This window comes from Ursus americanus, chromosome 11, assembly GCF_024610735.1.
Source record: "Ursus americanus isolate L20-20 chromosome 11, mUrsAme1.1.p, whole genome shotgun sequence".
In the NCBI taxonomy this organism is placed as follows: domain Eukaryota; kingdom Metazoa; phylum Chordata; class Mammalia; order Carnivora; family Ursidae; genus Ursus; species Ursus americanus.
Window position 1 is genome coordinate 33,667,895 of NC_142137.1, and position 23,504 is coordinate 33,691,398.

Sequence of the window (23,504 nt, forward strand, 5' to 3'; positions counted from 1 at the left end):
AGGCTCATCTCTTTTACAGAGAACGTGAATTTAATGAGAACACTCCTTTTCAGAATAAAAAATCACTATGGCACCTTTGGTTTGTAATCTGCCTGATATTTTTGTTTGGCCTGATGTTTTTACCACAATGCTTAGTCTTGGTAGCTTTTAAAAAGTTGGAACATTTTGTTCCTCATGAACCAACCTGAGTTGTCTTTTAATAAATTCATCAATTTAATTTTGTTGTTTTCTTCTTTACCAGCCTTCATCCCCCACCGAGTCTTTAAAAATCCTCCTTAGGTTGCCCTATCTTAGGGGCTTTCTCTCCCATGTGTCTTTCTATCCTTTTCCATCTTAAAGGCAGCTGAGAGCCTTTTCGGATTTCCCACTTAAAGACATCCCTTTCTTCTAACTGCCTTTTCCTCTAACCCTGAAGCAAGAGTAGCAATAATAGATTTTTTTTCTGTTAGAATCATTCCTACAATAGAAATTTCAACAGGTTGAATTTCCTTTCAATCGTTATAATATTTAATTATGATAAATACCCAATTTTTATTCTTACAGAAAACCTTTTCCTCTAAAATAAATTGTGTCTAACTCATGATGCAAAAATTGGATTTTGGTGTAATTTTGAGTTGTTTTTCAAGGCAGTCTATCAGAAGTCCTGAGACTTTATTGTCAGATCCTTGTAAAGGGGCAATTGGAGTCATCTTTTGATGCAAACAATGATGAAGAAAAATGTCAGCTAGCTTCCACTCGGAAAATCCTTTCATGACTTGAAAGCAAAAGCCAGATATATTTGTCTTGTAAAATGAGGCCTGGCTTCTCTATCCTGAGTTCTCTGCATATTCTTCCAAGTAAAAGGCATAATTGATGATCTCAGTTGATTATACATTTTTCAAGCAGGTTTTAATTGTGTGCAGAGAAGTTCAGCACTTAGTGGAATCTAATTTTCCCAATTTGCTCTACTTCAAATACACTATACTGCATGCATACAAATTTGGTAAATATGTGACAAAATAATGGAATTTGACATGAATCTTTATTTTAAAAGAAAGTGAGTCACCAGTCCACTTGTATACTTTCTTCATTTTTATTTACTCAGTAGATTTTAAAGTCAAATGTTTGCCATTTCATGTCAGGGTTCACTAACATAATTAAAAATGCAAAGTTAAAAGCATTTTGTAATGAAAAATGTCAAAGTCATTTAAAAATGCATAAAGAAAAAAAAAACTAATAACACAGTTGACCTAAAAATATCGTAATCTCTTTTCTGTTCTCCAAGATGATGTTAGCAAATGTGAGAAGGTCAACTCAAAATTCCTATTAAAAATCAGATGTTAGTTTCATAATAGTCATGTCAGGTAAGACTCTTTAAATATTCCTCATTTTGGGGCACCTCGGTGGCACAGTTGGTTAAGTGACTGCCTTTGGCTCAGGTCATAATCCTGGAGTCCCACATCTGGCTCCCCTCTCAGCGGGGAATCTGCTTCTCCCTCTGACCCTCTCCCCTTTCACACTCTGTCTCACTCTCTCTCTCTCAAATAAATAAATAAAATCTTTAGGGGAGCCCAGGTGGCTCAGTCGTTAAGTGTCTGCCTTCAGCTCAGGGCGTGATCCCGGAGTCCTGGGATCGAGCCCCGCATCAGGCTCCTCTGCGGGAAGCCTGCTTCTTCCTCTCCCACTCCCCCTGCTTGTGTTCCCTCTCTTGCTGGCTGTCTCTCTCTCTCTCTCTCAAATAAATAAATAAAATCTTTAAAAATAAATAAATAAATAAAATCTTTTAAATAAATATTCCTCATTTCTTTTTTGTTTTCCTTCCCTGATTTCTAAATGTCAGAAATCCTTTAAATTTTCCAAATTTGGGAGTAAAAGTATTAGTCAGAACTTGTGAAAATAAATCTGAGATGCATGTTAGCAATATTTTCTCTAGTTTTCTCCAATGTATCAAAATGCAATCTTATAGATAGATTTAAGTAGTCAGTATGAGTATGGGTACTTCTAAAATGTACCAAAAAGTAATAAGCACTATGATTCTAGGCATTAACCATGAGCCAGATACTGTAGTAGAGAGACAGTTACAAAAACTGTCTCATTTAGTCCTTATGACAGTCCTGTGAGGTATATAGTATTATCCCCATTTTATAGATGAACAGAATTAGTCTCAATGATTAGTGGCAGAGGCAAGATCCAAATCCATTTTCAAAGCACGTTCTTTTTTTTTTTTTTTAAGATTTCATTTATTTGACAGAGAGAGACACAGCAAGAGAGGGAACACAGGCAGGGGCAGTGGGAGAGGGAGAAGCAGTTTCCTGCTGAGCAGGGAGCCCCCCATGCGGGGCTTGATCCCAGGACCCTAGGATCATGACTTGAGCCAAAGGCAGACGCTTAAGGACTGAGCCACGCAGGCGCCTCTCAAAACATGTTCTTATTTTATGACACCATGCTGATTCTCTGGAAGAAGATGACAGATGTTCTTACCTTCCAAGCTAATGATTGAAAACTTATCTTTTAAGTTAATAAAAGTGAGAGCACACATTTCAAGGAATAATACGAGATGATTCCCTGGGATCCAGGAAGAAAACGTTACCATCATGTTATTTTTAAAAGAAAAAAATCTTTATACATAGAAAAAAAAAGAAAGTAATTAAGCTTGACTAAATTTTAATGCATAAATTGACCCTGGTGCAATCACTCAATTTGTAGATGAGCTGGTTGAACTTTCTGTTTTTACCTGCTGTGTAATTTTATTCTTGTTCTCTTTATCTTTGTTACTTTTCTATTTTACTCCTTCCTCTCTCCTTCTTTCTCTTTCTTTCTTTTTAATAACAGCTTTACTGGGATGTAATTCACATACCATATAATCAACTTGCTTAAAGTGTACAATTCAGTGGTTTTTAGTATATCAGTATTTAATATTCAGAGATGTGCAACGAACAGAACAGTCAATTTTAGAGCATCTCATCACCTCAGAAAGAAACTCCATACCCTTTAGCTAAAACTTCCCAATCTTCCCATCATCCCAGCCCTAAGCAACCAGCTCTCTACTTCCTGTTTCTGTAGATTTGCCTATTCTGGACATTTCATATAAAAGGAATCATGTAATATGTGGTCTTTTGTGACTGGCTTCTTTATTTTAAAAAATATTTATTTGAGAGAGAGCACAAGAGCAGGGTGAGGGACAGAAGGAGAAGCAGACTCCCCATTGAGCAAGGAGCCCGATGCAGGGGCTCGATCCTGGGACCCTGGGATCATGACCTGAGCTGAAGGCAGATGCTTAACCATCTGAGCCACCCAGGTGCCCCTGTGACTGGCTTCTTTAGATGGTCACCTCTTTTAAGGTATGAGCTTCTTGGACAGAAGAGTGGATATTCTGCTTTCAAAAGGGTTTCACAGTAGCCCCTTGACTTCACTCAGTTTTGTTTTGTTTTTTTAAATAATATTTATTTTGTTATATTAGTCACCATAGAGTACATCCCCAGTTCTTGATGCAATGTTCCATGATTCATTACTTGCGTATAACACCCAGTGCACCATGCAATATGTGCCCTCCTTAATACCCATCACCGGCCTATCCCAATCCCCTTCCCCCCTCCCCTCTGAAGCCCTCAGTTTGTTTCCCAGTGACTTCACTCAGTTTATGTGGATCTAGTTAAAGGATTTAGTGATTATATCACTCAGTAACTAAATTTCACAAACAAACTGATTCCTACACAAAACCTAAGAGTCAAAGATAATACCAAAATGTGCCAGAAGTAAATAACAAGAAAAAATTTACTCAGTTGAAACTTCTTTCTGACCTTTCTTCATTAGCCACATTGGAAAATAAAACAAACGCAATGAAATCTAATCATATGAAACAAAAATATCAACCAAAATTTGTAAAGTCAATGAGGTAATTTCAAATATGAACTTGCTTCCGCATTTATTAGAGATGGGCTTTACTCTAAGTGCACTTTGTGCCTAAAGATATTACCTGACACAGTGTTAGCAAACAAGTAAAAACTAAACAACCACAACATAAATAGAACTTTTGCAGTTTTGGTGGGGGGTTATGTTACAGTCACCAATCCATTACTCTTAAAAACTCCATTAAAGGTAGTAATTGTTTAATTAGCCTTGATTGGCGTTCCTTACTTATTAGTAAATAAATGATCAAAATCCTTATACTACTGGAGAAATTCTTCTTCCTGTCACTGTAGAAATAGCTATAAAACCAAAACAAAACAAAACAAGTGGCAGCAGACTAAAAGATTCTTTGGTCGGCAGATAGTATTGAAAGGTGCATAGAAAGCCATGCTGATGAGTTGAAGAAGCAAGTATGACAAGACTGTAGCTTTGCAATGTGAGGATGAAAGGTGTGTCTTGTGTGCCCAGGTCAGATGTGATGTATTATGAAGCTAATGGACTTTCAGGATGTCCACTTACACAAAGAGATCTGGTTCTTCGATCTTGCCTCTTCCTGAAATTCTTCCCCATAATAAAAGCAGGATTTGGTTCTAAGGGAATGAGCAGGGAAATTTGGGGACATTGTCGCAAGAGCTTATTTCATTTCTCTTGCGCCGAGTTTCCAAAGAACAGCTCTTACTGGATTGCAGCTCTCTCCCATGCTGTAGGTCCCCCTGCTGCTTACCCATCTCTGCTATTATCCTTCTCACTGATCAGCCAAGTGACCTCATGTGTCAGTCTCTGCTTCTGAGATAGCACAGCATTCTCTTTCGTGGGATGGCATGCCAATATCTCAATACCAAATTACATCTCTTCCATTATTTAAAACAAACAAATAAAAAGACTCAAAACTATGTTCTCCATGAAACCCTTCCAGATTTGCTTTGTCTCATTTTAAGACTAAAATGATCCCAATAACTTCAAGCAATTTTATATAAACCTACTTGAGTATACAGGTATTTTTACGTTCTCTATTCAGATGGTTTCACTTATTTATGTTCCATGTCGCTGTAAGCTTTTGGGACGCAGGGGCCAAACATTCCGTTCTCATAACCTGCACTTAGCATGCCTTGGCAAGTGCTACCGACTGATTTATTTCTCAGTGGCTAATCCCATAACTCACAGAGTTTGCACATAATAAATGAGCAAACATTGCTGGTAATGCAGCTACCAAAAGAGTTTAGTGAAATACACAAAACGAATGGACTTTAAGATCCAAGATACCAATTTCAAGAGTTGATGATTATACACCAGCATCTTCTAAAAGTAAGTCAGAATCATGGAATAGAAGGAAATAAAAAGCTGATCATCTCACCCTGAGTTAACCGGAAAGAAGAGGTTTATGTGCTGCTACTTTTTTTTTTTAAAGACTGCCGTCTCAGGCAGCAGGTGTGAGGAAGGGATGGAGGAAGAGACACTACAAGAAGTACCCAAAGAGCATCTTGTGAGGCAGGACCTCTTCAGAGAAACTGAAGAAGTGACTGCTTCTCAGGACAGTCTGTCTAAGGGAGGAAGAAAGAAGAATTTATCTGCGGTAGTTTCTAGTGGTGAGGTGCAGTAATTCTCCTGCACTTCCCCGTTGCTCATGAGCGGGCACTAAGCAGATCCCCACAAGGTCTGGGCCTCAGCGTCAGTGTGGACTCCCCAGGGTAGAAGGCACAAGGTACAGAATGGGCACGAGGCATTGGGCCACTGGGTTCGGCCCACATAATGTTGGTTGTGGTCTGTGCACAATTGGTGGAGTCACCACTGGAGCTAGAATAAGTGACCAGAGAGCTTGCAGGTAGGTAAGACCAAGAGGGTTTGAAGGGAGAGCATAAGAGGTGTCTTAGCCACTCAGCAGTTATACTTACTTTGTATATGAAGGAACCAAAGCCCAACGTAGAAGATGCCCAAGATTGTGGAGCTTAATTACTGGAACTCAAGAGCCAGGAGCTTTCAAATCCCTATTTGGTGCTTTTACACTCTTTTGTGTCACTTCTTTAGATATACGACATACAATTTACATGCACAGTTAAGACCCATCCTCTCACACTAGAGTTTCAAATGTCTCCTACACTTAGTGCCTCAGAGACTCACTAAAATATTGTTTATTACTATTATTTTTAAATTTTTTATTGTTTGTTGTTTATATTATTTATTGCTTTTTGTGGCTCACGTGGTTCCTCTAAAAAACAAAACAAAAACCTGATACCACAGAATCAGAGATAGACTAAATTCCGTGAACATAGAATTTGAAGCAAAGACACTCCAGTCAATGTTAAACCTGTGGATATGTGTATTTGCTTCTTGCCTAATGATCTTCTTACGTAGAAGTCTAATTAACTACTTAAAAGTGATAAAAACCTTTCCACAAAGAGCTTCAAAAGCCAATGTCCTAACTTCTGAAAACATAAATCTTTTCAAAGAACATAGTAGAACACATGTTTCTTCCATGTTCAGGTGGAGTTGTTTTTAGTCAAGGGAGTTCACTTAAGTGTTCTCTGTGTATGTATATCTAAATTCATATGCTGACCCAAATCTATCTTGGCTTGCCTGAGAATAGTTATCAGAATGAAGATGTCTCTTCAGAAAGGCTGATGTGCTCTGATTCAAGATGATAACATAATTGTTTCACTCTCATGCCAAAGAATTACAAAGCAATATGATTATGTAACACTATGTTGAAATTTTTCATACCCTTTTAAAAGAATGTATTCTTATAACTGAGTGAAGAAAACAAGATTCAATTCATGTTTTATTTTAAATCTTATTATTTTGAATATCTAATTTGTAACAAGTTTATTCACAAGGTTCTAAAGTCTATTTCTTTAACAGAATAAAGTGCTTATGGTAATGGTTATGTCAGTCTTTATGAATATAAGCTGGATTATAATAGGTATTCAGCTCCCAGCAGCACTGTTTTTCCTGAGACTCATGCATTTTTCATTGTCTAGTCATTCTGAATTTAAAGTGGATAGGATGTCCTTTTAAATGCATAAACAAAGAAGATGAAAGTGTGTATTATAGTCTCTTCTCAATTTCTGCTACTAAAATTATAGGACCTATGTTTCCTATGTTAGAACGCATCTGGTGTGTTATTCTATATATTGCATAAATAACCAGCAGCTCTGTGTGCAGAATTCCACCCAGCACCATATTTAGCATCATTTTTGCAAGATAGCACCTTACAGGCTTGTTCAGAAAGGCAATAGAAAATAGCTTATTAACCCAGTGTCTAACTGGAAGATGAATACAGTAAAACAAGGTTGGTGTTGTCTTTCAAAGCTAGTAGTTTTTCAAGGTAAGATAAGCAGCCATCTTTCAAGCCTTCTATTTGCCCTTTTTCATTTATAAATATTTGTTCACTCATAAACATGTTCATTCATTCATTCTGTATTTATTGAGCATCTATTTCCTTTCCATCCAGCAATCCTCAAGGCACCAGGAACACCGAAATGAATAGAATACATTCCTTTCTTTTCAGGAGCTATGAGTTATACAATTTGGTGAGTACAAATAGAGATAGGAGCATACAGATGAAGGCACTTAACTCAGCCTTGGGGAGCAGAGAGTAGCCAAAACGAGGCCTTCTGGAGAAGACAGGTCTTCAGATTATGAAGAGTTAGGTGAAGGGACCACAGATCTACTGTGGTCTATCTATTAATAAATAAATAAATAAACAAACAAACAAACAAACAAAGTTCAGAGTGATAAGGCCATAAGAAGTGAACTGAAAAGATCCTAAAAAGGAGAGTGTTGGGGAGGACATTCTGTAAAACAAATCATGGAAAGGATTTGTCCAGTGCTTAAAAACAACAAAAGAGAATTTGTTGAGAGGATGATGGCAAGGGTGGGGAGGCAGAAGTAGCAGAGTTTACTATATAGGTCAACATCTAGCCTTATTTATATTTTTATTTATTTACGTATTTTACTTTGGTGACTCTAGTAACTTAGCTCAGATGTGTAAACTACAATAGCTACAGAATCTAGCTTTCTACGGTTGGGAAAGAACTCATGAACTAATCTGATGAAAGGGCCCTTCCATTCCTTCCTGTTGTACAAGTCATGTTTATTAGCATGACAGATAAAATGATGACTTGCTTTTTGTATCAAATCATATCAAAGCAGCTAAATGACATGGTCACTAATTAAAAGCAGAAATTAATTACTGCAGATTTGCTGTTTTGTTCGACTGAAGAAACCAGAATAAGCCTGTGTTGACCTCCTGTTCGAAGGCATACATTACAGAGGACTTGGTGGAAGAATTTTCATTAGTCAGTCTGGTCGGCTTTTTTTGCCTTTACTGTCTCCAGAATACTTCTAGAACCCAGCAACTGAGGTTTCTAGCACTGTGCTCAGTGCTTTAGTGGGGGCAAAGAGTGTTTTTTTGTTTTGTTTTGTTTTGTGTTTTTTTTGGGGTTTTTTTTTTGCAGCATAATGGTGGTATAACATAGTAATTAGGAAGTTGGGATTTGGAGTCATATAACCTAGTTGCCATCTAAACTCTTCCCCATGCTAGCGCTATGATGTTGAGCTGATTGCTTAACCCCTCCAAGCATCAATTTACCTATCTATAAAAATTTAATTCTCTATAAAATAGTAATATCTGTTATAAGCTGTTTTATGTAAGCCTAATGATAACCACAAAGCAAAAACCTATAGTAAATATTCAAAAGATAAAGAGAGAGGAATATAAGCATACACAGAAAGTTATCAAACCACAAAGGAAGAGAGGAAGAGAAGAAGGAAACAGAAAACTGCAAAAACAGCCAGTAAATGATTAACAAAATGGCAGTAAGTACATACCTAATTACTTTAGGGGCACCTGGGTGGCTCAGTTGGTTAAGTGTTTGCCTTCAGCTCAGGTCATAATCCCAGGGTCTTGGGATCAAGCCCTGAGTTGGGCTCTCTACTCAATGGGAAGCCTGCTTCTTCCTCTCCCTCTGCCTGCCACTCTGCCTACTTGTGCATGCTCTCTCTGTCAAATAAATAAATAAAATCCTAAAAAAAATAAAAATTACTTTAAATGTCAATAGACTAAATTCTCCAATCAAAAGACATTGGATGGCTGATTGGATAAAAAAAACAAGACCCATTTTTATGTTGCCTACAAGGGACTCACTTTAGATACAAGGACACACACAGACTGAAAGTGAATAGATAGAATGAGACATTCCATGCAAATGGAAACCGCAAGAAAGCTGAAGTAGCTATACTCATATCAGACAAAATAGAATCTAAACCAAAGACTATTATAAGACCCCAAAATGGGCATTACATAATAATAAAGTGGTCAATTCAACAAGAGGATATAGCATTTGTAAATAAATATTTTTGCATCCAACATAGGAGTACCTAAATATATAAAACAAATATTAATAGACCTAAAGGGAGAAATAGACAATGGTACAATAATAGCAGGGGACTTTAATACCCCACTTACATCAATGGATAGATCATCAGAGAGAAAATCAATAAGAAACCTTCACCTTAAGCAACACATTAGATCAGATGAACAGTTATATATGTGGAAATTCCATCCAAAAGTGACAGAATACACATTATTTTCCAGTGCAATTAGAAAAATTGTCCAAGATAGATGATATGTTAGGCCACAAAACAAGTCTTAATAAATTTAAGAGGATTGAAATCATATTAAGCCTCTTTTCTGACCACAGTAGTATGAAACTAGAAATTATATGAAGAAAACTGGGAAATTAACAAATATTTGGAGATTAAACAAAATGCTGCTGAACAACAAGTATATCAATGGACAAATAGAAAGAGAAGTAAAAAAAATACCTTGAAGCAAATGAAAGCAGAAATATACATACCAAAGTTTGTGGGATGCAGCAAATCCGTTCGAAGAAGGACGTTCATGGCAACAAATGTCTACCTCAAAAAACTTCTCAAAAAATATCTCAAAAAACTTTTCAGAAAAGAAAACTTTCGTATAAACAACCTAACTTTATACTCAAGAACCAGAAAAAGGACAAACAAACTTGAAGAAATAAAGGAAGGAAAGGAAGGAAGTAAAGATTAGAACAGAAATGAATGAAATAGACACTAAAAAGGCAATAGAGAAAATCGATGAAACTAAGAGCTGGTTCTTTGAGAAGATAAAATTGACAAGCCTTTAGTTATACTCATGAAGAAAAAAGGACAGAAGACTTAAAAAATAAAGTTAGACATGAAAGAGATTTTACAATTGATACCGTGGAAATACAAAGATCATAAGAGACTGCTGTGAACAATTGTATGCCAACAAATTGGACAAACTAGAAAACTGGACAAATTCCTAGAAATGGTACAACCTACCAAGACTGAATCACGATGAAATAGAAAATCTGAACAGGCCAATTACTAGTAAGGAGATTGAATCAGTAATCAAAAACCTCCCAACAAACAAAAGTGCAGGACCAGATGGCCTCACTGGTAAATTGAATCAAACATTCAAAGAAAAATTAAACCAATCCTTGCTCAAGCTCTTCCAAAAAATAGAAGAGGAGGGAACTCTTCCAAACTCATTTTATGAGGCCAGCATTATCTTCATATCAAACCAGACAAGGATATCACAAGAAAAAAAAAAATACAGGCCAATATCCTCGATTAACATAGATGCAGAAATCCTCAACAAAATGTTAGCAAACCAAATTTAACAATACATTAAAAGGATCATACACCATGATCAAGTGGAATTTATTCCAAGGATTCAGGGATGGCTCATCATCTGCAAATCAGTCAGTGTGATATATCACATGAGTAAAATGAAGGAGAAAAATCATACGATCATCTTAGTAGATACAGAAAAAGCATTAGACAAAATTCAGCATCCTTTTATGACAAAAACTCTCAACGAACTGGGTATCCTCAACATAATAAAAGCCGTATGTGACAAGCCCACAGCTAACATCATACTCAGTGATGAAAAGCTAAAAGCATTTCTTCTAAGATGAAGAACAAGACAAGGATGCCTACTTTCACTACTTTCATTCAACAAAGTACTGGAAGGCCTAGCCACAGTAATAAGGCAAGAAAAGAAATCAAATGAATCTGAATTAGGAAAGAAGAAGTTAGAACTGTCACTATTTGCAGATGACATGATATTATATATAGAAAACACTACACAACTAATGAATCATCGAGCCTTACATTGGAAACCGGTGATGTACTGAATGGTGACTAACATAATATAATAAAAAATCATTGATATAAAAAAAAAAAGAAAACACTAAAAACTATGTTAAAAACCTTTACAACTAATAAATGAATTCAGTAAAGTTGCAGGCTACAAAATCAACACACAAAAATCTGTTGCATTTCATATATTAATAACAAACTATCAGAAAGAAAACAATCTCATTTACAATTGCATCAAAAACAATAAAATACCTAGGAATAAACAACCAAGGAGATAAAAGACCTATATTGAAAACTATAAGACATGAATGAAATTGAAGACACAAATAAATATATTTGTATATATAAATATATAAAAATAAATATATATAAATATATATATATATAAATAAATAATAAAGATATTTTGTGCTCTGGATTGGAATAGTCAGTATTGTTAAAATGTTCACACTATCCAAGGCAATCTATAAATTTGATGCATTCCCTGACAAAATTCCAATGACATTTTTCAAAGAAAATAATTTTAAAATTTGTATGGAACCACAAAAAACAAAAATAAAAACATAAACCAATAGCCAAAGCAATCTTGAGAAAGAACAAAGCTGGAGGCATTATGCTTCCTGATTTCAAATTTATTACAAAGCTATAGTAATTAACACAGTATAGTGTGGCATAAAGGCAAATACATAGACCAATGGAACAGTATAAAAAGCTCAGAAATAAGCCAATGCCTATATGGTCAATTAATTTACAACAAAGGAGCCAAGAATATAGAATGGGGAAAGGACAGTCTCTTTAATAAATGGTGCTGGGAAAATTGGACAGCCACATGCAAAAGAATGAAACTTGACCACTGTCTTATACAAAAATTAACTCAAAATCCATTAAAGACTTGAACATAAAACTTGAAACCACAAAACTCCTAGAAGAAAACAGGCAGTAAGCTCCTTGACATAGGTCTTGGTGATGATTTTTTTTTTCCATCTGACGGCAAAAGCAGAAGCAGCAAAAGCAAAAAGAAGTGATACTATATCATACTAAAAAGCTTCTGCACAGCAAAGAAAACTATTAACAAAATGAAAAACAACCTATTGGATGGGAGAATATATTTGCAAATGATATATTTGATAAGGGGCTAATATTCAAAATATACAAAGAACTCATAAAACTCAATGCCAAAACAACAACAACAACAAAACAAACAAAAAATCCAAAAAACTCAATGGCAAAAATACAAACAATCCAGTTTAAAAAAGGACAGAGGATCAAAATAGACATTTTTCCAAAGACATAAAGATGACCAACAGATACATGAAAAGATGGTTGGCAACATTAATTATCAAGGAAATGCAAATCAAAACCACAATGAGATATCACCTTACACCTGTTAGAATGGTTATTATAAAAAAAAGACAAGAAATAAGTGTTGGCAAAGATGTGGAAAAGAGGAAACCCTTGTGCACTATTGGTTGGAATGTAAATTGGTGCAACCACTATGGAAAACAGTATGGAAGCTTTCAAAAAAAAAAAAAATTAAAAAGAGAACTGCCATATGATCCAGCAGTTCCACTTTTGTGTATTTATCTGAAGAAAATAAAAACAACTAGATCCTAACTAGAAAGGATTGTTCATGTTCATGGAACATATTCATGTTCGTTGCAGTGTTATTTACAATGGCCAAGATATGGAAACAACCATAATCCATCGATTGCTGAGTGGATACAGAAAGAAATTGTGGTGTGTATATGGTGGGGTGTGCCATATTCAACCAGAAAAAGAATGAATTCTTGCAATTTGCTACACATAGATGGATCTTAAGGGCATTATGCTAAGGGAAATAAGTCAGACAGAGAAAGACAGTGTATGATCTCTTTTATACGTGGAATTTCTTTTTCTTATTAAAAAAAAGCACATAGGTAAATAGAACAGTTCGGTCATTGTCAGAGCTGTGGGAATGGGGAATTGAGAGTAATGGGTGAAAGGGGTCAAAAAGTATCAAGAAAAAGAAAACAGACAAGTTGAGAAGGAGAGACTTTTGTGCATACCTATAATCACATTTCTTCCTGCTTTTTGAATAAAGGACTCCACATTTTCATTTTTCACTAGGACCTGCAGTTATGTAGCCAGCCCTATTCCTACTTGAAACTGAGTTCCTTAAGATCTGGGCACATGCTTATTCATTGTATTATTCTGTGTCTAGTATAATATCGGACATTTGTTAGATTATAAAAAATGCTTTTTGAGATAATTTTTATTAATTTGATTTAGAGTATATATGTGTGTATCTATAAAACATCTAAATACCTACATATTTATTTATACATTTTTGTAGTATAAATTAGTAGAAATATATACTGTGAATGTATAATGATATATGCAGTAGATAGGTATAAAATATTTAGAAAACAGATTTCTAAATATTTTGGTCTTCCAGTTATCATTCTGTATTAAGAGACTACTGCTTCAGTCCCTTTGAATTTAAAAGGTCATTAATTCAAATGCTAATGTAATCAATACTGTATTTTAAAAACTCTAAAAAGTAGACTAATATCTGGTAAGCGGATTCATTGCACCATAAGCTTTCAGAATGTGCCCAGTGTCAGCACATTTCAGTGAGAAATAAATACAAAAGTGGTACCTGTCTCATTCGGTTATTATGAGGATTAAATAAGATAGAATATATAAAGCTAAGCCCAAGACTTGGCACAGGGTGAGAACTTACTAAATATGAATTATTACTGTTATTTCTCCTTAACTGGCCTCATTTGGTAGTAAGTTATTTGGGAGCCCAGCCCCAAAATCTTGGTTAGTAGCTCCCCAATGACAAGGACTGTGTCTTATTCATCTTTGCATACATAGTGCCTGACATGTAGATGACTGTTTTATAGTATATTGGTACATATACATCAGAAGGACTAAAATTTTATTCTCTTACATAAGTAACCAGTCATTTTTGGTGGCTTGATTTTGTTCAGGAAAGGCACAGGATATTGTCAATGTTTTGAATACCATGGCTGTAATTTAAATAGCTGTAGGAATTACCACGTCATGGCAGTCGTAACCTTCTTTTCCCAGGGAGACATACTCCATACCCAGTATTCTCCAGTGGATGTCCTCAGCTTTGGGAGAAACCACCTAGCTGTAACTCTCCCCGTTTCTCTTCCACTTAAGGATGTAAGTTACTATGCAAGTAATCAAGAGTGACCCAGTGAGAAGATAAACATGAATCCACTCTAAATTAAATTTCTAAATCATTTTCTACATTATTATTTTAACTATTATCTTAATTATTGTGTTTTGTGGTGACTAGCTCAAACTTCTTCAAGAATTCTTTAAAATTCTTCAAAGTCAGCACTTTTGTATCTAACCACTCCCTGTCTACTTATTCACAGCTAACCATTCCCTCTGTGAAATTCTCTGTTCCCTTGGTTTCCGTGATACCAGTATTACTCTGGTACTCTCCACTCTGCCAAAACTGGTCTTTCAAAGGCTAGCAGTGACTACAAATTATCTTCCATCAGTCCTCATTCTCTCTACCCTTAAGCAACATTCAATATTACAACTACCTCTTCCATGAAAGTCTCTGCTTCCTTGGTTTCGCTGATAGCAAGAACTATCCTGGTTTTCCTGTTTGCCATCTAACCACTTCTGACTCCAATGATGTGCCTCTTCTTTCTTACCTAACCCCGATCTGGGGATTCCTCAAGGATTTTTCCTAGGCCCTTGTTCTCTCTCCCATTCTCCCTTCCTTGGTGATATCATCCATTTCTAGTACTTCAGCCATCACGCTTAGGTGTATAACTTCTGCGTATTTATCTCCTGGTTGACCTCCCTATTGAATTCTCATTTCTTGTTTTAATATTGCTGGATTATTTGGAATTTCATCTGGCGGCTCAAATTCAATATACCAAAAATATTTGTTATCTTTGCACTAAAACCAACTCCTTATCATGATTTTTGTTAGAGGATTTCACACTTCTGTTAGGCTGGCTTAAAAACCTTTGAAATAATTCTGGTACTTCTCTTTACCTCTGCCTTTCTTTTTTTATCACCTTTCAATTTAGTAAAACTGTTCAGGGTTACCTAGGCCTATCTCTGCACTGTCTTTGAATCCCTTCATTTTCTACTTCCTCTGAATTATATTGCCCAGCTATAGATACGGTGAAGAACATCATACAGGCTTCACAGTCTGGCAGAGGGATAAAGGGGATAAAATCAGTAGTTAGAATACAATGATATAGAAGTAAAGGAGAAACATCCCAGGGAAGAGAGGACAGGTAAGACTTCTTAAAGGGGATAACATAGAAGACAAATCTTAAAAGATGAATAGCAGTCAGACTGATAAAGGTAGGCTGAACATTCTGGAAATAATAGTAACACATGCAAAGGAATGCCAGCAAAGAAGACCATGACTCATTGTTGATGTCTAAGTAGCTCTGTAGGACTGGAGCTCTGGCTTTGTGGGGAAAGGTAAATAAGAGGTAATAAGAGTGATGGGAGGGAATTTAGGGCCTTGTTTTCGGTTACCTGTTGCTCCATAACTAACCACTGCAAATTTCATACCCTAAAACAACAGCCATTGATTGTTTCTCACAATTCTCCAATTGGGCTGTGGTCTCTGGGGATGGCTCATCTCTGTTCCACGTGGCAGGGGCTGGTACTGCTCCCCTGGGGCCCAAGGATCCAGGATCCTCACTCAAATGTCTGGTGCTTCAGCTGGGGCAGCACTGGCTGGGTGTCTCTTTTTCTTTTCACATGGTTTCTCAAGATTCAGTAGCCTAGGTTCTTTACATGGACGCTGTATCTGAAGAGAGCAAAAGACGGAAGCTGCAGAGCTTCGAATGGATTAGCCCAGAAGTCACATGGCATTCTTGCCCTTACTTTCTGTTGGTCAAAGTAAATCACAAGATAAGCTCAGTTAGAAAAGGAGAAATAGATCCCACCTCCCTTTGAGAGGAGCAGCATGAATGCAGAGGGATAAGAGGAAATGTTGGCAGCCATCTTTGTAGATGATGTACCACAGGCCATGTAGATCACTGTGTGTTATAGGTACCTTTATAGGATTTTAAGCAACAGACAGATGTCTTTGATTCCTTAATAAAGATTGAATTTGGGGGTCAGGGCCAGTACCTGGAAGTAGGAAAACCAGTGAGAAGCCTCTACCAGCATGTTACAGGTTAACCTCAGGAAAGAAAGCCTTCTCTATGGGCCTTCATGCCTTGCCACAATTTTCCTCCTCATGGAAACAAATGGAATAACCAGAATGTGATGGATGCCTTTTAATTTTTTTCTTTTTCTTTCATTTTCTCTCTTTTTAAGCAAGACACCACCCAGGTATCTACCCAGGACTCTGTGCCCCTTCTGGAAAGATGGGTTCACATCTGCCAAGGGGGAGGAAATATGTAACATTGCAAATCCTCTGACCAATGGTTTTTGTTTAGAAATACTACTCCTTGCTTATTTTACATTGCTGTTTCTATAAATAAACCTGGAAAGTCAGATGGGACTTTTGGGGAAGGCAGAAGCCTGCTCTGTATTTCCAGGGACTCTTCCTGAGTCAGATGATACAGGTTTATATGATCATAAAACCCATATGGGCATTGTATTTCTATGCCAAGTGAACCCTTCAACCATTGCCTTTAGTCTCTACTCTAGTGGTCTACAGTTTCTGTGAAAGAGCCACAGAAAATATTTACAGAATGTGAAATATTTTATTATACCACCTCAGTGACTAAATTTCCTTCAGGAATAGCCATTGTAATATGCAAGCAAGTGTAACTTGTGTAGAGGAGAGCAGAGACTAGTGCTTATCAGGGCTTGCTAGAGCGAACGAAGATCCAAAATCTGGGACTGGAAAGGAGATGGTCCTTCTGGATTTTCAGGGGTTTGTACAGCCCCTTCCCCTAAGTGTTCCTGGATCCAAGATTTCAATCTATAAACAAAAGAGTCTCTCCTGAATGGTATGAGAACCTGAGGATAAGGTTACAATGTGGTGTCTCTTCGTCAGCGTGCAAGTGTTCTCTTGGGTTTCTGATCACTTCATTACTGTCATGGTGGGCGTCAGGGATGATGTTAATCCCCCCCCCCCACCCCGCATCAGGCTCCAGAGAGCCTTGGCTAGAAAACAGGATCACTTGGAGAGATTTGGTCTCAAATCCCAGCGTTGCCACTTCCTAGTTATGTGACAGTGAGCAAATTCCTTAACCCCTCTAAATTTTGTTTGTTTGTTTTTTTCCTCTATAAAACCACTAAAAATTGCACCTCTCTCATAGCATTGCTGTGATGGATGAAAAGAAATTTATTGTAACTGGCCTACTAAATGGCACAAGTGCTCAATAAATTTTAACGGTTATTGTTTTAATGGACTTCCTGCTGATATTTGCTGTTTTCTTCTTTACTTTTTCCAGGGAGATGTTAATCTCTGTGGCTCTGGGCCAGGTGTTATCCCTTCTTATTTGTGGAATTGGCTTGACCAGCAAGTACCTGTCAGAAGATTTCCATGCCAATACACCAGTCTTCCAGAGTTTCCTCAATTACATCCTTCTCTTCTTGGTCTACACCACCACACTAGCCGTCAGACAAGGTAAGCATGCAAAAACCCAGATATAGCTTGGAATATAGCTCAATTTCTTTTTTATAAACATCTAGAAGAATGATGAGCCGTGACTAAATTAACTTTTTTTCACTTACAGCATCATAAGCCAGTTCAGAACCTCAAATCTCACTTTTCTATTTTGCAGTAATAAAGCAAACAGAATGAACGAATAAATCACAAAGAAGCATAAATTGTGTGAATTCAGCGGGAAGTGGGAAATGCATGTATAGGCAAAATGTACAATTGCTCACTATCTGAATTTCTGTTAACATTCCTTGTACCCCTCAGTGAATCTAAATAGAGTGCTTCCCTGGAAGCTGGAAAGGCCTGATACAGCTGTCCTCACTAATGCCAGTCCTGAGAAATCCAAGGGAAGTACAGACAAATGTATGTTCCTTAGAAAAGTGCACAAGAAACATAAAAATAGTAAACACAAACAACTCTAGTAATAATAAAGGGGAAAAGAAAGGAAAGAAAACTACCACAAATGGTCAGAAGAGCTGTTCTGTCTAAATTTAAAATAGCTAAAGCAATAAAACAAGTCCTCCAAGAATCAATGCAAGAAAAACTTTTCAATTGGCACCTGAAGTTGAAATCTTGGGGGTTATCACTGGAGAGGGTAATTCAGAACCTTATGACTATAACACTGAATCTGGTGTAAACAGTCTTTCCTCTGGCCCAGAAATAGCCAACGATTCACCCCCAGAAGCTGTTGACTGTGAAATATGCTTTGAAAAATAATCATTAATAGGTTTAAAGACAATTATATACCTCAATAATAAATAAGGATACATGAATGGCTTTCTTCATCAAATCCTAATAGTCATACTTTTTTGAAACTTTTATAAGAACCGTATCAAGTATTTCATTTTTACACTTATTTAAATGGCCGTCCAGAATAATATTGCTTAATTATAACAATGTGGCCAATACTAGATTTTATTCAGTTGGGACTGAATTCCAGTTTAACTTTGGATTTGTTCTAAGTATTGGAAAAGCTAATTTCATTTACTTCTCAAAAAACTGTATTATCGGTGTTTGTTTTTTTAAAATTTAACAACAGTAGACATAATTAATTTAAGAATAAAATTTCAACTAAGACCTCAGTCTACAGAAGTTCTAGACATTGAGTCTCAGCTATATTTCCTCACTGTGATCTGGAAGCTAACAGTTTGAACACTACAAATGCAAAAAAAGAAAACCCACAAAATTCACAGGAAAGTGGTGAATTTATCTTCTCAAGATTTTTAGAACTACACAGTCTAGACTATGAGGTGGTGAACTGTAACTAGTCTTTGGGTTCTTGTCCATCTTACTTTCCAGGAATCCAGAGATTTAACAACAACCTTCATGGGTAAACAAAGAAAATCGAGTCACTCTAAGAAACAGAAAATTTCAGTCAGAAAAGCTTAGAAAACTACACGTAGCAAAAGCCCTAAATTTTATAACGACACCTTCTATCAAGACTCTATAATGTGCCAGACACTGTGTATCTAAGTTGTCTCTGTTATACCTTCAGTCCAAGGAAATAAGTATTATTATCCAAAATTTTATAAGGTCCTGTGACAGGAACCTGTTCTAAGCTGTACAACTAGTTGCTGGAAGGCTGACCCTAGACCAAGGTCACGTGCCTCCCGCCCCCCCCCCCAGGGGGGGATGCTCCTTGTAAGCCCATGTGGGCTTTAGGGGAGATAGGAGGAGGGAAAGAAGATACTTTTGAACAAAAGGAAGGGGTTTTGCTTGAACTTAAAAGACCTGAATAAGAAACCAGCCCTGGGGCGAGGTCTAGTGAGGCCCAGCTATGAAGTCAAGAGGATGTGGCCCCATATGGGTGGGGCGGGTAGACAGGGGAGGGGCACACCTGGCGAGAGGCCAAGGACTAGGACAAGGAATTTGGAGGCTTTTGGGGGGGGGGTGGAGATTGAAGGGTGCCTGAGGAAATTCTGTTTATCCCAACCAGCGATGGAGAGAATCATTTTCTAAAATGCCCTATCTGGAGATTTCTGCCATTGCCTCGGATTATCACTCACTTCACTGACATGTCTTTATGTGGGTGTTTACTCAGAATGTTTGTTTTAATCTTCATCTTTAGAAGTTTTAATAGGCTGGCATTAAGCTAACATCTGGAAATCAACATAGTAATTACATTAATTTTGTATAGGCTGATTCAGTACTATGTTCTAGAGACATAATAATAATCTCTTTCCTCGTGCACCTCATGATTTGAGAGTGAATGAACAACAGAGCAAAGAAGATGAGAGGATGCAAGGTCTGGTCTGTGCAGGGGACGTGCTCTCATAGCCACAATTCCTTCTTTCCTGGTGCTTCTTGACCGCCCCTCCCAGATGGCTGCAGATCAGGACTGAACAAAATTACTGTCTTTCCCATTCTCCAGGCACAGACACCATTTATCCCACCAGGCCACCATTTAATTTGATGTCACCGTAGGCCACATAACTGCAAGAAGTGAGTCTCTGGAACATATTTTTAAACAAATATTTCTTTATCATTCTAACCACACAACTTCTAAAAAGTTATGATTGTGACATGTGAATACACTGTGTGATAAATGCAAGAAGCCCTTCAAGAGTGTTCAGGGTGATATTATGGCAAAAGCCTTGTGGAAATTTGACTTAAATTGAGTTCTCTTTACCAGATTTGCACTGAACCAGTGACCAAAGACTCTGAAGCAACACGTTCCAGTAGAAATTCCAATATAACTCTAGTTCAATCTGGATTTCTGAACTCGTCCCTGATTATTAACTGGTTCCTACAAAATTTTGACTGCCATCCTCCTTAAAAAATGTGTATCTTGTTGGACAGGTTTTAGGTCTACCCTTTTCTTGCTTGGTGCTAGGTTTTTATTCCAGAGAGTTCTACTACATGCTTTTTTTTTTTTTTTAAGATTTTATTTATTTATTTGAGATTGAGAGCACAAGAGAGAGAGGATGAGCACGGGAGGAGCAGAGGGAGAAGCAGACTCCCCACTGAGCAGGGAGCCCGATGCAGGACTCGATCCCAGGACCCCAGGATCATGACCTGAGGTGCAGGCAGCCACTTAACCCACTGAGCCACCCAGGCTCCCCATTCCGGATAATTCTAAAATTCGAAACGATTTTGCTGTTCATAACAAAGAGCTTCGGTAATACACTTTATAGAAAAAGTGTGCCTCAAACAAGTAGTTCCATTGACACTGTAACAAGTTTGAGAATTTAGCTATAACTTCAGTAGATTAATAGTAACCACTTTTGAGAAGTTATTCAGGCAATTAAAATGTACTCATTGAAGTAATGCCTGAAATCCAGACTCATGCTCTTCGTACGTAGTAGGGCTTCAGGAATTATGAAGAAAAGCTCAGCTCTCTTCCTGTGTATCTTTCCTTTACTCTCACACTATCACAACACTTAACAACACTTTTGTCACCAGATGTGTGGTGTTTTCCCTATCAAGCAATTCTGTGACACCAGCTGGGTGTCCTACAGTTGATCTCAGTTCTGACCCCGTCTACCTGGAGATAGCTAGTGTAAGATCCCACAGGTTAAGAACTGAGGCTCACATGACTGCCCCTCTCACTTCAGAGGCCAATTGCCAATCTGGGTTGTAACCTCTGCATCTGACTGATGGACTATAAATCAATCAGACATTCCTACGACTTCTTTCTTGGGTTTGATGAACTTGCCAGAGTGGTTCCCAGGACCCGGAAAACAGTTTACTTACTGTTTATCAGTTTATTATAAAAGGATATGATAAATAATATAGGTGAACATCCAGATGAAAGAGATGAATAGGGCAAAGTCTGTGGGGATTCCGTGCCTCTCAGGGCACGCCACTCTGTCTGCACCTCCACGTGCTCATCAACCCTGAAGCTCTCTGAATCCTCTACTTGAGAGATTTTGATGGAGGCTTTGTGATGTAGGCATGAGTGATCATTAACGCCATGTCCAGCCCCTCTCCCCTCTCTGGAGAATGGACAGGTGGGGCTGAGAGTTCCACACTTCTAATCATGACTTGGACTCTGTGGTAACTGGTCCCTATCCTGGAGCCCACCAAGAGTCACCTCACTCAAACAAAAGACATTGCCATCACCCTGGAAATTCCAAGGGATTTAGGAACACTGTGTCGGGAACCGGGGTCGAAGACCAAATATTAGAACAAAAGATGCTCCTGAGTACGCTTATTCCTTAGGAAACTACAAGAGTTTTAGGAGCTCTGTGCCAGAAACTGGGGGCAGAGACCAATATATATATTTTCTATTGTCTCACAGGAATATAACTACAAAAGTATAGTGAAGCTTCCAAAAACTTTATGGATTTGCCTAGGAAATTCTCAAAAGATGACTGTTCCTCATATCTATTTTTTTTTCTTAAAATTCAGTGTAATGCTGGCTGAAATCAGGAAGCAGAGAAACACAAAAGGCAAAGACTATAAACAAGAGGAAAGAACAGGCTGGGGTCTAACTAAAGCCCAACCAGTTTCTGCATTTCTATTGTAGAAGCAAGAAATGTGACAGGCTTTTAAAAACAAACGCGAAGATAGGATATCAAGAAAAAAATATGTCATCACACTTTTTGTCCATAAACGTCTCTTATCAATTATTATAAGAATCCTGCTGCTTCTTAGAACTACTTTCAGCAGTTCTTAAATAGATACCCACGGTTCCTCTTCTGGCAATTTTTAACTTCTGAATGTAGATAAACCATAGTTTTTAAACATTCAATAATTTCCTTCTTTTCTTCGTCTGCCAATTTTTCTCAGTTCTTGTCTCTCTAATTCCTCTTTATTTTTCCATTGATGCTTTACTCTGTGACGAGGGTGGAAAGGATTGTGGGGCAAAGGCAGGATGCTGAGGGGGAAAAGAAACACTTTCAATCTTTGTTTTCCTCCTCAAGGCATGGTTATATTTTAAAAAATGGGTATCAGTAATGAAAGCACAAATAGAAAGAGAACTGTCTGCTTCATTTCATATACAGACCCTGGAAAGAAAATAAAATGCTGCCACCATTGATCATCATTAGATGTTTTCCTGGTGACTCATTCTAGAAGTTTTGCTTTTTCGTTGAAAGATATTTTTATAAAGTCTTCCAATTTTGAATAAAAGACAGGCTTCCAGCTAAAAGCAATTTGATGGGTAGTGTGTGTATTTTGCTTTTCAGCAAATTCTTGAAACATGGACATTAAAGTATTTATTGAGTCATTTATATATTCCTTTGTGTTAGTGTGAAAATGAAACAGGTCTCTAAGAGTACTAACAGAGCTCTCATAAGCACATCACCATGTGTAATCCCTTTGGGTTTTTTCTTAAAGCGAGAATACCGAAAAGTAAATGCATGATATACTCTTCATGAAAAATATCCTCATTTTGAACATTAAATTCCAGAAGACAGAAATCCTAGTTTAAATTTCAGTTCTAAATGAGGAGGCTGAAAAAATGAACTTCCTTCAGTTATTTTAAGCACTCGCTCTCTCCCTGCCTGCCCTACCCACCATCTCCTTTCTCCTACCCAGGGCGCTCAAGTAGGGCAGGACGGATGAGAGAAATACAGAAAAATGACAGCTTTGTCTACATACAACAGTTAGATGCAACACATGGTCCAGCAGTCCAGTCCCATAGCCCTCAGCACTTTCAGTGAATGCTCTTCTCAGAATTTGTGCCAAACAAGCATTTCTCCTTTTGGTGGTGGCTGGGGAAACATTAATCAGTAAGTAATTGCTACCTCTTCCCACATCGGACAGGCTTCATATCTGTTATCTGCAGAAACACGGCACTTTACATACAATTACATAGGCTAAATTCTCAATTACCAAGGTTGCAAGATTAAAAATATCTATGTGTGGGGCGCCTGGGTGGCTCAGTCCTTAA

The 23,504-nt window shown here is 37.3% G+C and overlaps 1 protein-coding gene across 2 annotated transcripts in view; it reads left to right on the top strand.

Annotated features, from left to right (window-relative positions):
- The window catches only part of SLC35F1 (solute carrier family 35 member F1), a 382,446-nt gene that overhangs the window by 221,181 nt on the left and 137,761 nt on the right, over positions 1-23,504 (top strand). For both annotated transcript variants that reach the window (XR_015726093.1, XM_087865420.1), the window contains exon 2: positions 17,457-17,632. Coding sequence is in view for 1 of the 2 variants with exons in the window: in XM_087865420.1 (XP_087721546.1) it covers positions 17,457-17,632 (176 nt within the window). In the remaining variant the exon portion in view is untranslated. The remainder of the gene's footprint in view (positions 1-17,456; positions 17,633-23,504) is intronic.